The following is a 17,525-nucleotide window of genomic DNA, read 5'->3' on the forward strand; positions in this document are numbered from 1 at the left end:
AACAAAAAAAAAGTACTTTAGGAAATTCAGAGAACGCGATGAAGATAAAGGGCCAGATCCTCTGGTACATGAAAGCTGGTTTCATAGAAATGTAGGGCTGGAAGGGGTTTGAGAGGTCATCTTGTCCACCCCCCTGTTCTGAGACAGAACCAGGTATGCCTACACCAACCTTGGCAGGTGCTGCTCTGACCCTAAACCCAGCTGAGCCTGCCACTGAATCCCTGAGACAAGGGATTATTCAGGTGATGTAGAACAGCTCCTACACCAGCACCATTCTGGCCGTTGTGCAGGGGTATGGCCAGGGAAATAAGAGCACAGCCAGGCATCCCTATGCCCCAATGATCCCCTACGGTCAGAACGGTGCCTCTGGCTGCTCTAATTTATACAAGGGACTGGACTGACAGCCCGGTAGGTCCATGGCCATGCAGGTGCACATTAAGCTACTTTTGCATCCTTTGTCCTGAGCTGTGCTGAGCAGAACTTAGCCACAGCTCAGTATCTGGGTCAGTATTTTATTGGTAAAATCAGGGTTGTTTCTGACCCGATCCCTATTTATTTAAGTGGCCAACGTTTGTTTTTTTGGAGGGGAAGAGATGAGGTCAGAGCTGTGTGGGGGGGGCGAGGTAGGGATGGGAAAAGTGGATCAGCTAAATGGGTCCAGTCTTGGCCATCTCTAATATTTTCCACTTACCAAATTACTCAGACTCAGCCCTCAAAGAGTTTTTATAACCCCTGGATATATCTGAGAAGCTGGCCTACGTTAGCCAGATAGACTATCTCTCAGTATCTTGGAATATTCTCCTCTCTTTTGCCTGTCCCACAGGGGGTGACTGCTTTGTTCAGTGCTTTGTTATTTACACCTTTATTTCTTATGATTAATTATTACTCGCATATGCTGTCACAGATTTCTTCATTATCAATGTGCTTTATAAATTAATACATAAATAAATTAGAATCTTTATACAAAAACAGTTCCAAGAGACACCTCTATAGATCTCAGATGGGAGGTTGTTCCAGCCACACCAGACCCTAGTATCTGTAGTACTGTGCCTCTGGCTCATCCCTCAAACTAAACTACACAGAGTAGCATGAGCAGTGCCTCAGTCCTCATTGAAGCCCACAAGTACTCCTTCATGTGTGGCCAGATGGTTTGGACAACTCATAGAACATATATAAGATAGGACCATTTGTTGTCCAGTCTTGCTGCCAAATATTTCTTAAACTGTTTCTCCGAGAGCTAGGTTTGATTTTCCAAATTGGTTTGGTGATTGGCCTGCACCTTGAGAATGAGTTCACTCCTGGTTCTGTCATAGGAGGGTTTGTGCAACCTAGGTCTACCCATTTCCTTTCCTAGAGGCTTCCTAGGCAGGCCAAATCCTTCCCACACACAATCCTTCCACCGCCCCCGCTGAGCAGTGGCACACCCAGTCCTTATGTGAACCTTGTCTGCTAGGTAGGTCAGCTTGTCAAACCGGGCCCAGTAGAAGTGAGAGAGTAGCAGCCCAACCCGCCCACATCCCCTGCTTCATTGTGGGGCTTGGACCCAGCCGCAACAACTACCAAGGGTACACGTGGCTCAGGCTGGCTGGGAAATGGAGCGAGTCAGTGTCTCCCCTGGGCAGCCTTTGCCTTTGTGGGCTCTCACGAAGCCCTGGCCTGTGCCCTCCACTGGGAGAACCCGCAGTGGAGGGTAGTAGCAGTATTGCTCCTTTGCCTAAGGAGAATGCCCTCTCCAGCACAGCTACCCCCATGGGCACAGAGGAATGCACATTTGGCCCCTGATTCAGGGTGCTGCTGCAGCTGTGACAAGCTTGTGAGAATGCGCACGCCCTGCCACCACACTGAGAGGAATAGCAGCAGGCTAATGAAAAGCTAGGGGAGGAGTGGGGGTGTGTAGTGAAAGTGGGGGATGGGGACATAAACAGGTCACTTCACTCCCCCCCCCCCCCCCCCCCACCAGTGGTTATGATCAGGGTGTCTTCCAATTTCAAGATGTAATCAGAAATCCTGGGCTGGATTCACCAAGGGCCATACTCTGCCTTCCCTTGCTCACGTTGCACAGTACTGGACTGCATGGGAGCAGTCCCATGGAAATCAGTGGGAACGCTTCCAGAGTAAAGTACTACTTGGTCAGAGTAATGTGGCAAAAATGGGGCCTCAGTAATTATCTCTAGACCTTTAAAGAAAGACATTCAATTGTGGATAACAAATAGGCGTGACATTTTCATTAAGGAGAAACTGGCTGGCAGGCATTGGCAGTGGGTGTAGGGCTTGATCCAAAACCCATTGAACTCCAGGAGCCTCTTTATATTGACTTTGGATCTGGTCCACGGGGCCTTTTATCTATAAGTCCCCAGTTCAAATCCACCCAAAGTGCATAGGCACTGAAAGATGTTCCCATCTGATGACTGACTAGTGATCTGTGTTAGCTGTCTCAGCCCGGTTCCTGCAAGAATGGGGTCCGTATCACAAAACCATCACCACAACTTGCTCTGATTGTCAGCCTCCTTAGAAGTTTCAGCAGAGTGGATTAACTGCAAGGTGCTGAGTATTTTGGTTTGATCTGGCCAACTTCATTGAGACAATTCATGTTTAAAGTTAAGCACACACTCAAGTGCTTGGCTAGGTCAGAGCCAGGTGCTCAGTACCTTGCAGGGCTGAGCCCTAAATGGGCTTAGAGAGAGTCATGTTGATGGACATATTTATATTCCCGCTGCCTGTGCTGTGCATGTTCTGTGAAAACACAAAGGACGTTAGTGTTCAGTCTGGTACATTTCACAAGCACCAAATTAACCTAATTTGGTTTTCATATAAATGCAGTGACTCTTATCCCTTTGAATGTCAGCCCAAATCACAGAGCTTAAAGGAGTGTCCCAACTTCATCTTGTTCCCTTGTATACTTTCATTTTAGGAGCTCTGAGTTTGAGCTTTTATTCCATACTCCCCTCTGTTGAGTCTCACATAGAGATTTAGGACTACTGTGGGTTGTGGATTTTGATGCCATTAATCAAAAAGAGATCAGTAAAGTTATTTTCCTTTTTTCCCTGCTGCTTAAGACTGTGAGAGACTTTCCTGATAAAAGAATTGTTTGTTTGTTTTTAATTCCTCATTTCTTTATCTTTTCAGTTTCCTCTAATGCAATGACTCAGCAGCCCCAGGATGAATTTGACACAAGTGTGGAGAATGCAGAAGCTTGGATGAAAGCCATCCAGGAGAGACTGCAGATCAATGACGACACCAAGGGACCTCGGTCTGCCCTGGAAGCCAGGCTAAGAGAGACTGAGGTAGGGGAAGACTGATACTCCTTTCTGAGAGACATATTCACAAGTGGCATTGGCACTGCAGGGACTGCCAGGAGTCATGGAGAAGTTTCCATTAGGAGATGATCAAGGTGGGATAGGGCCAGGGGCGCCGCCAGCTTTTCTGCTGCCCTAGGTGGCGGAAGGTCCCGCCCCGAAATGCTGCCCCCCACAGAGGCGGCGGAAGGTCCCGCCGCCGAAATACCGCTGCGGTCGCCATTCCCCAAATTGTAGTGCCCTAGGCGACCGCCTAGGTCGCCTAATGGGTTGTGCCGGCCCTGGATAGGGCATGAAAATAACCTCACTAGCTGTAAGGTTGCTCCCATTTGGGCAGGATCACTTTAGCATTCTCTCCAGCTTCTTCTTTTGCAAGCCACTTATTGCTGTCATAAAAAAAGGAAATAGAATGTGTGTGGAGGGATGGGGCAGGGAGGTTTGCATCCTGCTGTTAGATTAGATGCTTCCAGACTTTTCATGTGTATTTGGAAGACTAAGAGCAATCCTGATTTACCAAACTATCTCAGCTGCTGTTCCCAGCACTCATTCATTTGTGCATGCTAAAGTGGAAGTTTAGTTGCTTTTCGCAATCACAAGACTGGGGTTTGCAACCACCCAATGCAGTGCAGGAAACGATGCTACCAGATGAGACCAGTAGCCCATCTCATCCCATGTCTCTGACAAGACAATACCGTTGTTACCCCAGAATTTGATAATGCCGCAGTCAGCAGTTTTGTATGTTCAGCCACTGCCAGCTGAAAACCAAACATCACATAGCTAGGAAAATCTTTGGCCTTTATGAGGCAAGGTAAGACAGCTGCATACTTGCAGTTTTTTAATCAGAGTGGGAGGATGGAGCAGAAAGTTAACAAGTGTGGAAGAGAGTGAGTGAATAGTGACCTAGTTTTAAGTGCCCCAGACACATTGTTATGACTAGAAATGTTTTGATGATAAGAGATAATAAGGTTTGGCCGCGATCGGCCAAACCTGCCGCGTCAGCAGGTAAATAAAACTGGCCCGGCCCGCCAGGGTGCTTACCCTGGCGAGCCGCGTGCCGAACGTTGCCGACCCCTGGAATAATCTGTCTGTAGGGCAAGTTTCTTCCTAAACCCTGTCAGTTAGTGGGTTTATAGCTCTCATCCTTTTAATGGAACTGTGAATCTGCGCATTATCTACATAGATACATAATATTTTGTATAATCCTGTTAATCTCTTGTCCTCAGATCTGGTGGCAGATGAATTATGCCTTGTGTGTTTAAAAAATAGTGTTTCCTTTTATCCATTTTAATTGTGTTGCCTTCCAATTTCATTCGATATCCCTTGTTTTTGTACACTGAGAAAACTGGCTGCTCCTATCTACCCCAGCTGTACCATTCATTATTATAGTGGGGCAGTAGGTTGAGACTAGTATCACTGCATCCTTCCCCAGGGCACCCTCAGGCTGGGCCTTTGCACTTACTTGGGCCTCTGCTCTGAGACACCTGAGTGTTCCACTGTGCCAGTCTAGTCATAAGAGGTACTCAGTGTACAATAACAAGTTTTCTGTGGCTGAGCCCTGGGCAGGCTGCTCCTTTCAGGGTTGCAAAAAGAATGAACACAAATGGATTGTCCCACAGGTGTGGTAAGGCTCCTTCTTCTGAAGGCTTCTGTAAAGCTCCTGTGGCCCCGACGAGGCTCACAGGCTAACATGGAAGAACAGTCCCAGCAAAAGTGGATCAGCATCGAGTCGTCCCTTCCATCAGAGATTGGCTGTTGGGCCGCACTGATCTGAGGAGTTCCCACAAGGTCTGCTCTGCCACTAGCTGTGCTGTGTTTTACCGTTTTAAAATCCTCCCTTCAAGTCTGACATCTCTCTCAGGTGTGGCAAGGCAGGGCCAACTGAGCCCACAATAGCTCATTAACCCTGTGTTCCCTGGTGTGGGGTTTGTATACCCCATCGCACTAGCTTATTTTCTATACATCTCTCATATTTCCCTGTGATAGGCCTGTTCTCTAAATGAAACAGCCTTCTCTGTTTCTCTTCAGATGAACATCTTTCTGTGTAGTCATGTTTGCCCCCACATCTTTGAACCCCCTCTGTTTTTGAGCTGGGATGACTAGCACTGAAAAATGGCACTCCTGGTGGGGTGGTTTAAATATTGGCATTGCAGTATTTTCAGGACCATTTTTTCAAATGGGGTTCATTGTGGGTTGGAGCATGTACCAGGCCTAGCATAGACACTCATCCGCGAGCTGGTGGTGATGGGCCGACTTGCATAGCAGTCACAAAGGCTGGAAATTCCTATTTCATTTTGGATTGTGGATTTGTTTCTGCTTTCGGATGAGCACAGCCCTTACCTTTTGCATAAGGAATGTTGATACAGACAACATCGTAATGCATTCAGAGAATTCAGGAAAGTCAGTGCTGTGGGAGACAGTTTATCAAGGGGTTCTGTCAACATTACAGATCACAAGAATGAAGATTATGTGGTTTGTGATGATTTTACCTGGGCTGATCTAAAGCTGATGCCTTTGTTGGACTTTGGAACAGGGTCATAATGCATAGAAAATCCTTGTTATAGTAGCTTTTTCAATCTGGATATTGGAAATCCATCATTATTATTATCGCCTTCTGGCCTGCTCATTCTTTCACTCATTGCCTTTTTTTAAATAAAAACATCCATTCCAAGTGCCTCTTTCCCAGTTGGCTTGCATTTATTCAGGCTTCCTCACTATGATTTATTTTCTGTTAATTTGCTAATGAAAATGCCAGCCAAAGAAAGCAATCGTTAAAAAAAATGCCAGCTCCAACCACAGCTTTCTCAATCGTGGGCTCATTTGCTTTCATGTCACTTCAAGCAGGAATAAGACTGAAGCCTGGACTAAGTTTTGGTTTTGAATCTTTCTATTGTTTGCTGGGTGTGGTTTATATTGTCCCCTGTGCTCTTTTTTTTTTTTTTTTTTTTTTTTACAAGTAAATAATCAAATGATGTATTTATGGGTAAGAAGGCAAATCACTCTGGGCAAATCACTTAGGCCTAAATTTTCAAAAGTTACCTCAGATTTTGAGTGTCTCAACATTTTCCTTTTGGCACCCCTTCCCCCAACTTGAATGAGTGTGGTTTCCCAGAACTGTGCAGAGGAGCATCAGGGAAAGGAAGTCTAGTGGTCTGCGTGATAGTGGGAAGGTGATGCTGGAAGGCTGACAACACTACTAGGACAGAATTAAGGTGGTGTGTGTGGGGTGGGGTGGTTGTACTAGGGGTTAGGTTTGTCTCTGGGTGGAAGAGTAGAAGATACATAGTGTTAGATGGCTTAACTTTCATTTCCTTGCTTGTAGGTTTTGTGTTAGGTATGCATGTATGTGCCAGAGCCTTAACTGATACACAACATGTTTTTGTGGAAAAATAGAATTTAATAGCAGAGATATCATTCTCTAATCTTTTTATAGGGTGGCTCAAAGTGTGTCTTCTATGATTTGCAACAAAGTGCTTTTTTGTGCAGATCCCATGGCATGTTCTGGTGCAACTTACAATACTGGCTTTGCTCAATGTTTCCCATGAATAGTGTCTCCTCTGCACTTATTCCAAGAAAGTGAATTAGACGTCATGTGGTTATGTAGTGCAATAGATCTGTAGCAGTAGTGGAGACACTGCTGTTACAGGCAAGTCCTATAGAACTTAATAGGTACAAACCCAACAGGGTTTGTGTAGAAATTACCGTGAAAACCTACAGAAGTTAACAGAGAATGATCTACTTTCTGTTGGTGGTGGTAACTATTTTACAACAGGGATATATTTCTCTATTAATTAAATTCTGTAAGAATACTGAAAAAAACCGTAGGAAAGTTTTTATTTCTATTAAATGTTGTAGGCGTTTTCCAGCAGGGATGTAATGATTTCCATATAAACACAAAGTTCTAATTCAATAACTACACTGGCAGGCTCTCTTTTTTTTAATGTTTTCAGTTTTGTGTTTTCTAATAGAAAATTTGTGCATTGGAGCCAGAAGGTCGATTGAAAATGGATTTGGTCCTGATGAAAGCAGATGCCCTTCTTCGCTGCATCAGCGAGGAGGAAAAGCATGAGATACTATCCAAACTGAAAGACATTAAAGCCATGTGGGAAGAAACAGCCATCTACATTACTCATTGCCACAGGTAGGACACATGCTGTTTCCACAAAGACTCTATTTGACATATTGTCTAATGCTCTCAGACAATGCCGCCTTACTCCCCACTCTGGCTATCTGTATTGTGGGGGGGAGAGAGGAGCCTTCACTGGGTTCCCATGCATATGTTGGAAAGGAGCAGAGAGTAGGTGGAACCTTGGCTCTACATCTACCCACAATATGCCAGTCCAGTGACCTGAGAAATAATCTTTGCCAGGCACAGGGCTAGCACAGGGTACTTCTTCCCACAGCCGGGGGGAGCTGGGAAGTGGATTGTGACACTCTGAAGTCAATGAAGCTAGGCTGATTTATCCTGTCTGAGAATCTGATTCTTTATTGCCAATATTTTTTAAAGCATCTTGCACTCCCCACCCTCTTCACTGGTCCTGGGAGAACCTCATGTATCTTGTTTGTCACTTTCCCCAACAGCCGTATCGAATGGGTGTGGCTGCACTGGAGTGAATACTTGAAAGCCCAGGATGAGTTTTACACCTGGATTCATAACATGAAGGTTACCTTGGAGCCTGACATAGAGCTGCAGCTCGGTTTAAAGGAGAAGCAATGGCAGCTGAGCCACTCCCAGGTTCTGCTGAACGATGTCCTAAATCAGTCAGTCCTGCTGGAAAGGCTGCTGGAGGAAGCTGCTTCCTTGTTTAACAGGATAGGTGACCCGAGTGTCGATGAGGATGTCCAGAAGAAGATGAAGGTGGAATATGAAGAAATAAAGGCAGAAGCTCAGGTAAAATGCAACTATAAAAGAGAGGAGGGTTTAGGATGCTCACCAGTTACTAGCCTGCATTATTTACTGTTAGTGTTTCTGATATGAGAGCTAGGAGTTCCCCAATATGGTTCATGGGAAAAGAATGTATCTATAGTGCAAAGAAGGTTTGAGTGTTCTTAACAGGGCAAGATTAATACAAACAATCCCAAAGCAAATGCTTCCCTGTCCTTTGGTAAATCAAAGATCTCAGTGTGATCTTAATGCAAAATAATCCATCCAAGGAGATGAGGAAGCATCCCAACTCTGCACCCTCATTAGAGGCTATAACACAAATCCCCAGATCAAGACTCACAGAGTTGGCAAACAATTAATGCTTTTCCAACACAAAGAATAGGCAGCCAACACTAATAGCTAAAAGATTTTCAATAGATGCTAATTCATTTTCCAGCCTGCACCTGCCCTCAATTTCAGAGGTACGGTGGTCATTAGACAGGAGGGTGGTCAACATCATAATTCACCTTTTCATGTCCATGACTCACTTTGATAGTTGGTTTGGGTGAAGGTTTGAGGTGAGACAATACCCTTCATTTCCACAACCAGTGGGAAGGATCTGGCTATGGGACAAGGATTTGCCTTTGGTGGGTAGGAGAGGCTTACACATAGGGATGCTCAAGACTCTAGAGCAATGAGAGTAGATCAAGGACATATCTAGGGTATATCTAGCCACCTGTACAGTAGCTTTTGTACATCAGTGGCTTTGGATTTGCCTTGGGGAAGAACAGGCATTCCAGTGTCTGGTAACTGACTAATCCAAACAACTAGTGTTAATAAAACTGAACTCTGTTACATGGGCTCTGTCATCTGCCTGTACAATCATGACACCTGCTCTTCTTTCCCACTTCTCCACCCAGACCAAGGATTGGGTGGTCATGTTGATTGTTGGACACTCTCATCCCAAGAAATCATCATCCAAGGGGAGCATGGAGTCTCCTTGAAGGGGCAATGTGGGGAAGTTTGTGGTTCTATGGGAAACAGAAGCCTTGAGTCTCCAGGGCTAGAATCTTTCATGAGGATGAACTGGTTACTTTTTCATTAAAAATATTTTAAAAAATATAAACCCCTATTCTGTGCCTGCAGCTGCTGCAGTCACACTTTCTAGCCATAAATACATCTAAAGAAACATTTAATCAAAGTCAGGTTGCAGAGTAAATCCATTCATTAAAAACACCCCTTTTTGCTCCTGGCAATTCAACTCTTGGGATTATAAATTTCACCAGATTCCCAATGTAAATGTTTAGTGACTTCCCTCTAAACAAGGGTTTGTCCTTGATCCATGAACAGCTGATATTTGTGTTGTGCAGTTTGATATTTGGACTAGCTAGTTCCCTCAAACAAATTATCTGAATACGGAGAGCCTGAGTCAGATCTCTTAGGTTAGTTTTACACCGGTGTAGATTTACACTGATTGTTGCTGCTGTGAGATCAGAATCAGGCCCAGTGTATTTAGGTAAAATACATGCTGATGTCTCCAGCTAACTGAGGCTCTAGAAAAGGCAGTTGAAGCAGCTACAAATGCCACCTTGCGCCAAAAGAGAAAGTGAAACAATCCAGTTGAAAAATCTCTGGAGGCTGTGGGTGGAAGGGGTGGTGGAAAACATTAGTTTTCGTGACTGAAATAAATGGGGGACTCATTGGCTAATTCCAAGGTTAGAGTCAGCTTGGGAGTCTTGCCAGGAAGTGAAAAATGGTAGCTGAAGGAACCTTGCTACCTCTCACAATGGGAGGGAGGACTGAATGAAAGAGATCCCTTAATCTAAGGAGTTGTCTCAGCCCCTCTCATGATCGGGGGCCAGACTACGTGTAAATTGCAAATGACAGCTGAATTCCAAAGTTGGCTACAGGAGACAGCTTGCTGGTACTTGTAAATTTCACTAGTACTCAAGAAGCTTTTTTAGATCTCCTGCAGTTGTCCGTTTCTGTCACAGGCTGAGCAAGTGGATTCCATTTCTCAAATGGTTTAACTGTGATATTGCTTCTCCGGTGAGTTCACATATTTTCTTGCTGCCACTGAGTATCCTTCTCACTCCCAAATAGAAAATTATATTCACCAGAATTTCTTTTAATTACAGTTGTAACATTTTTACACACAGCAGCCAATTCCCTCCCCCGCTCCACATGTCTCTTCCATCCCCTCTTTCCCCCCCCCTCCCCCCCCCCCCAAAAAAGTTATTGGTACTAACCAAGAATGTAATCTAAATATAAATAATCACGGAGACATCCTGTCTTTCTTGTTTAACAGGAACAGTAGTGAAGTAAAGTTTCAACACTTATTCAATCTAGGCTGGTGCAAAACACAAATATTTTGATTCCGGTTGGTTCTCTTAAATTAAACCTACAGTCTTTCATTCTACTCTCAGACAATCCCATGTGAGTTAGGGGGAGAGAGTGGCAGAGGGTGGCTTGAAGTCATTTTTGGCACCTTCCCAATTCTGGGCTGCTCCAGGGGCTGAAACAACCTCTAGCGAAATTTAGGCACCCCTAAGTTATGGCATCCTCTGCAGAGCTCCCTATGGCTTGCAGCGCAAGCCAGATTGGCCATGGTAGCATGTTGTACAGCTCTGCTCCAATACATTCTCTTCTGTCTCCAGCCCCACAACTGCCCTCACACACCTCCTGTACCGATGCTTGCAGGGAGCCAGCAGTGGCTTAACACAGTGCCTGCACCAGGAATTCTCCCTTAGTTGTTTGCTGGCTACTTATAGCCCCTGTTTGCTGCTGGAGTGGCAGATAGTGTATGTCTACACTGCACACTAAACCTGGGCTCTGACTCAGGCTTGAGCCCAAGCCCCACTTCTGTCCACACACACATCAGTCTGACTCGGGTCAGCAAGCACTCAGGACCTGGGTCCTAGGGTCCCGCTAAGGGAGTGGGTCAAAGCCTGATTCCCGCTGTGATTCAGGTCCAAGCCCTGTCATTTTGCAGTGCGGACCCAGGTCAAGCTGCAGACCTCAGTCAGAAGGTCTGCGTAGTGCTGTATAGACGTGTTAGCACAGCTCTGAGACATGGGTCCCACAATTGTAAAGCAAGGTTTACAATGCAGTGTGAACACTCAAACTCTGATTTGGAAACACCAAGTCTACAAGCCTGGGTCCCGCAGACCTGGGCTTAGTGTGCAGTGTAGACATACCCATAGAGGCCAGAGAATGGGGTAGACCTTCATGCTTGATCTCTTGGGTAACGGTGCACCAAAAGCATGTCCTGAACCTGAAACCAAAAACCTGCATATATTCTTCACAATGTCATCTCTTAGTATTCCTCATCTCAGCCTGCTTGGGATCTGTTATTTTCTTGTCAGTACAAACATTCCTCCCCATGCCACATCTTGCCTGGTAGATGTTCTCTGATTATTCAAGTGCTTCTGCAGAAGGCAAGAGTTAATGCTCCTTTTGTGTTGCTTCTCAGTGAAAAGAATAATTAGTTGCCTGACAGAGCAAATGGCAGCGTCTTTCTCTTCATTAAAAGTTGCACTCAGAGGCAGCCCCGTCTAGCAGTCTGGCAGGTTTTCAGCCTGCCCTTGGTTAGCTTTTCATATGATAGCTTAGCACAATGTTGTGTCTGTTCAAATGTGTGTCATTTATCACATGACCTGATTGATCGCAACATTTTCAGCAGTAATCTCCAAGCCTTGGACTACTTCATTTTGATTGAACAGCTTGTCCCAGGCAAAGGTTAAGCTACTTCTCAATTTAAGCTGTGCATCTTCTCCTTAATCAACCTTTGTAATTTTACTGTAAGATGCTGGAGTACATTTTCACCATAATTCTGTTTATCAATCAGATTTGAATCCTGCCACTTGGGAATTTTTACAATTTGCACTTCCTGCCCTAGTGTATTTATGTCTTCATTTCACTTTCTCTGCCAAGGGATCTGGCCCACTATGTGCAAGGCTTGATTCAAGGTCTATGATCCCTTACACTAGGCTAGGCCAGGCCCAGATCACACGCTTTCCTACAGAGCTCCCTAGCCTGCAAGCAGGATCAGGAACGTGCCCTGAAATTTAAAGGACAGACTCCCATTTCAACAGAGTTTTCAATACTCCACGTAATTGAGGTCAGAATTTTGCCTTCTGACTGCAAAGACTGTCACTGTGGGGCAGATTCTCCAGTGCAGTGTAGCTGCTTTGCATTGCACCACTGTCATGGTCTGGCCCTAAAGCAAGAGGGACTGGCTCTGGAGGATCATCCTAGCACAAGGGTGATCCTCTGGTGTCTGGAGCTGACATATGGCCTCATGCATTTCTCTGCCTCTGCGCTGCTGGCATGGCTGGAGGAGAGGTGACATGGCCAGAATGCTCCTATACCATGGTGTCTTCAGACTGCTGGAGTTGTTTGCAGAGGACACTAGATAGAGGTACCCTCAGACTATTCCAACTTGATGCAGGGTCTGCACAGAGCAGCTCCAGGGTCAGGAGAGAGCAGATGGGAGTTTTGAGTCACCTTTCCCCCTAGACCAGTGACCTGACCTCTATGTAGATCAGCCAGATCCCAGGATCCAGTCCTGTCTCTGGCCCCTGCATAGGGGCATAAGATGTGTGTAGAGAGACGTCTCCTTGCACCCTGCCCCTAGTTTGTGCAGAGCCAAACACTGCCAGGCCCTATATATTGTGCCAATGAAAGCAAAGTCTTTGGAGGTTACCATAGATGCTAAAAATATTGCAGAGTTTCTAATGCTGCAATTATAGTAGTTTCTTTACATCTTGTTTAAATGGCAAGTGCTGTGAAATAATTTACATGCCCCAGGTATGATCAGACAGAGTAATCCTGTACTTTTTGCCAGCATGGAGGCTCTCGCTGTAGCTTCTAGGCTGACCCCATATATTGTCTCCTGTTTCAAAGCAAAGTTGGGAAAGGATAATACCGCTTTTTAATGAAAAATAAGAAGCTTTGGAAAGGGGAGGCGAGGCACTGACCTCACAGGACCTTGCCATCTTTTGTTCTCTGAATAAATGTTGAGGTGCTACAGCACAGCCAAGATCCGGAGAAAGCTTTACATATTTTTGTCCTCATACTGGAGATGAGGTGTGAATTCCTGAAAAGGTTGAGTGACATGAGGGTGAAAGGAAATGGGCTCTGTTTTCCTAGTTAAAAATGCAACCTGTGAAGAGACAGGTAAGCTCTTGCCCTCACCATTTTGGACATTTCTTGTTACAGTGCAGAGTGAAATTGCTTGAAAAGATAACGAAGGAACATGAGCAATACAAGACCAGTGTTGACCAATTTCAATTGTGGCTGAATGGTGTGACTGAAAGATTGAACTGCTGCACCGGAGAAACAACAAAGTTGCCAGCAGACAACGGGCTAAAGACATTGCAGGTTCTTTATGATACAGTTCTAGTAGGGGGAGGGAGAGCGCTGCTAAGAAATGCATTCTCCTCACCTGAATCCCTTCTTGTGTATATTCCCCAAATCATACAAGTATTTAACAGAATAGTGTATTCCTAAGAGCTGTATGGCTCCAAGAGTATGCTGTGGGTCTAGAATTCAAGCACTGCAAGTTCAAATCTGGCTCTGGGGAGAAATCTGAAGCGAGCGGGCGGGCGGGCGGGCGGGCGGGCGGGGGGGGAGGGTATATTATCAGAGGGGGATATTTAAAACAAATTCTGGTGTAGTAGCTAAAGAAGGGGTCCTGAATCAGGAGTTGTCTAGTTGCCACTTTCTCTCTGTGATGTCATTAACACACCATTGCCAACTCTCCCAATTTTATCATGAGTCTCATGCTGTTTGACATTTTTCTTAAAGCTCCAGTTCCTGGAGTCATGTGATTACATGAGAATCTGAGCTTTCATTTAAAAAAAAGAAATGTAAGTTTCTAGCCTTCCTGGTTACAGAGAGAAGCATATAAACATGATCTGAATGTAACGCAGAGGCTCAAAGGCCAGAAGGCAAATAAAAACAAACCTGACCTTTATTATTTTTAAAAATCTAATGCTTTAAGCCAATCTCATGATTTTGGGTGGGCCTGACTCATGATTTTTGAATGCTTGGGGTTGGTGACACTGTTAACAGCACCATTTTTCACAAGTGGTCTCCAATTTTGGGTGCCTTAGTTTGGGCTACTAAACTTTAGACACTGTGGCCTGAGTATCCATGCTGCCAAGTACATGTGGCTCCTGTTGACTTCCACTGGCCCTGTGGTGCTGAACACTTTTGAAAATCAGGCCCAACAGTTTTAAAAAATTCCTCAAGTTCTTGGGAAGCCATGCTCCCGCTGTTATATTATCTAAATCATAAGGCTACAAGTTTTAAATAAGTATATCAAATCTGGCAGCTGGCCACTTCATAAGTGACATGCCTTGAAACAACAATTGGAGAAGAAAATAAATACACAGATAAAAGTAAATATTATCAGGTGTCATTTCCCCACCACCTCCACAGTTCTTTCCACTTAACTCTTTCTGATTCCCTTCTTTCTTCAGAACATTGCCAAAGATGTCAAGCGTGGTGAAAAGAAATTGAAATGCCTGGAGGTTCAGTCTACAGGGGTGATCCAGAACACCTCCCCCCTAGGAGCTGGGAAGATGAAGGATGAGTTGGAGGAGTTGAGGAAAGCCCTGGAGAAGTTGAAACTAATATGTGTTGAGGAAGAGGAGACAATGCATAAGATCCTTAAGTCAGAAAGTGCCTATCAGTCCCAAGCCAGACAGTTGGAAGCAGAAGTCCAGGAATTCAGAAAGATGCTACAAAGACTAGAAGATGACCTGGAGTCAGGGGAGAAGCCAAAGAGTGAAGAGGACTTAGTAGCTCTGTGGAGAAAATACATCGTAAGTGGTTGTATTTTGTATGCCTAAAAACAACAAGAGAAGTGTGGTAAACACATTGACAAAACTGAAGGTACATGACCACCTTTGATCATACAGATATTAGTCCTGTCACAGTGCACTACAGGAAAGTGCTCAGATACTATGGGGCTGAGGACGGTATAAGAATGTATGTGGACTTGAATAAAGAAAAATGTGAATAGGGAGAAAAGAACCAAAAAATTTTCAGTCTCTGCCTCACACTATCTGTTCCCAGCTTCTCCTTAGGTACAGAAAATAATGTTGTTTGTTCCTGCTTATATGGGGTTGTGTCTTTCTCTGCAAGTAGTCCCATTAAAATGAAGTGCGTACTGGTGGGCATGTGCACGCACACTTATAATTTCAGGTTTCAGGTTGTAGAACTCCCATGTTAAAAAAATCAAACTTCTCTAAACATGAGATGGCATAAGAAGAGGGTCTTTTGCAGATAGAGTATTTAAAATCACACATCATTAACCTCCTGGTAACAGCTGTAACATTTATACATCTGTCATCATTTTTATTACTTTCATTATAATCCAAAATGCCTAGTTATGTCATATTCAGCAAGTACTGTGCAAAGAGTAAAGCAAAAGTAGTTGTAAACATAATTCACTAAAGCCAAACTGTGTTTCAATCCAACTGTGTACCTACCCCTTTTTGTTCCCTTTTCCATGCACATCCATATAACCATATTGTATTCTTGTACTGTTTGCGGAAGAGCTGCTATTAGCACAGATAGGTTTGATTGTAATTGTACCAGAAGTGCTGCTCGCCTTAGGTCGCCCAATCAGGGAATAGAAATTAAGCAATGTGCATAGGTGCTGAAACTTGGTTTGGGGGGCGGTGCTGCAGCACCCCCTGGATTGAAGTGGTTTCCATTATATACAGGGTTTACAGCAGGGCCGTCCCTAGACATTGCGGTGCCCTACGCAGCCCCTCCCCCCCCCCGTGTGTGTGTGGGGGTGATTGGCCCCAGGCTTCCGTGGGGGGGGGGGGCAGGAACAGGCACGGGGGGCAGGGGAGAACCGCCCTCCAGCACTCACTGGCAGCAGAGCAGACTGGGGCTGGGTCGCTCCACTTCCTGCCACCTGGTGAGTGCAGGGCGCCCGACCCCTGCTGCAGTCCCCCGGCATGTAGCTCAGGGGAAGGGGTGGAGTGGGGGCGGGGCTGGGGCGGAGCAGGGGTGGGAAGAGGAGGGGCAGAGCAGGGGCAGGGGCTATGGGGAAGGAGTGGAGTGGGGGCGGGTAGGAGCGGGGGCAGCTTTCCTGGCCGGCTCAGCCGGGCGGGCGATCAGGCTGGCCACTGGAGCAGCACGTAGCTGCGTAGTTTGTGTATGGGTAAGGATGGCCGTGGTTTACAGTTTGGTTCAATGGCTCTCAGCACCGCCGCTATAAAAATTGTTCCAGCACCCCTGGCCATGTGACTTTGTTGACCAGTCATACAGTTCAAATAGTGAATTCTGCATCTAAAATACTCACAGAGCACTTGCTGTGAACAGTTTATAAAACACCCATAGGCACAAAGGTGTTTTTAAAAATTAATCACCTAACTATAACAAACAACATGGACATTTATGAAAATCCTGATCGGTTCATGGACAGTTTGAGAACAGAAAAAAGGGCCAAATTTGACACACAAATGGCTTGTGGCAAATAGTTTGACCATCTCTAGATTCAGCATAGTCTATACATTTCATGTTCCAGGTTTTGTGCTCATAATGCAAACTGATCATTATTTTTATGATTAAGGCAACAAGAGCAGCGCTTGCAGCAGAAGAGTCAAAGGTTGAGAGACTGAAGGCTCAGCTTAAGGAATTGTTCCGGTTTTCACAGAATATACAACCACTCTCTGACGGTGTTGTAGCCGCAATACGGGAATATCAAAGGTATTTATCAGTGGGGAATGTGGGTGGGGTCGGCTAGCAGTTTGACATAAAACTTCACTGGGGACCGAATGGCTCCAAGAATCAGCAGGGGCCCGTGGAAAAAGTGCAAGTTAGACTGACCTTAGGTGGCAGAGTCACAAAGGGTTTGGGGGGGGTTTCTTTTGTTTTTCTTTTTTACTGGTGATAGCCACATCCCACATTTCAGTTAACTTTGCTGCCTTGGGACCAGTTCCTGGAACCTTGCTGAGAAGCATTGTCTTAGGAGAAGTCCCAGAAGAGCTCAACTCCCGTTTAGGCACCAAAATAAATAGCCAGATTTTCAGAAGAGCTCAGTCCATTGTGCGTTGGCCTCATTTGGCATTCCGGTTAGAAGTGTTGCAACATGAGCTGCTGGGTGGCTGAATACTTCCATAAATCTGGCCCTAGTTCACAGTGCTAGAAAATCTCTTTCTTAGGGCCCAAGCCTGCTTCCATTGAGGTGAGGCCTCTGACCTCAATGGGAGCGAGATCATGCATTTACATGTTAAAAATAGCAAAGGAAACTGATCTTTGTGGTTTCTCTGATGTAGTGGGAAGGTTTGACTGTGTGTACAGTATATTGTCAGGCTCCATAATGGTTTGGAACACAAATTCCT

At 45.2% G+C, this 17,525-nt stretch overlaps 1 protein-coding gene across 1 annotated transcript in view; it reads left to right on the plus strand.

Moving 5' to 3' along the window:
• The first annotated feature begins 3,126 nt into the window (after window positions 1-3,126).
• SYNE3 (spectrin repeat containing nuclear envelope family member 3) overlaps window positions 3,127-17,525 on the plus strand; it is a 48,408-nt gene continuing 34,009 nt past the window's right edge. Inside the window, exons 1-6 of the mRNA XM_065403165.1 lie at window positions 3,127-3,284; window positions 7,262-7,434; window positions 7,875-8,184; window positions 13,378-13,539; window positions 14,643-14,987; window positions 16,754-16,890. Of these exons, the coding sequence (XP_065259237.1) occupies window positions 3,141-3,284; window positions 7,262-7,434; window positions 7,875-8,184; window positions 13,378-13,539; window positions 14,643-14,987; window positions 16,754-16,890 (1,271 nt within the window). The 5' untranslated portion in view covers window positions 3,127-3,140. The remainder of the gene's footprint in view (window positions 3,285-7,261; window positions 7,435-7,874; window positions 8,185-13,377; window positions 13,540-14,642; window positions 14,988-16,753; window positions 16,891-17,525) is intronic.

This window comes from Emys orbicularis, chromosome 4 (assembly GCF_028017835.1).
Source record: "Emys orbicularis isolate rEmyOrb1 chromosome 4, rEmyOrb1.hap1, whole genome shotgun sequence".
NCBI lineage: Eukaryota > Metazoa > Chordata > Testudines > Emydidae > Emys > Emys orbicularis.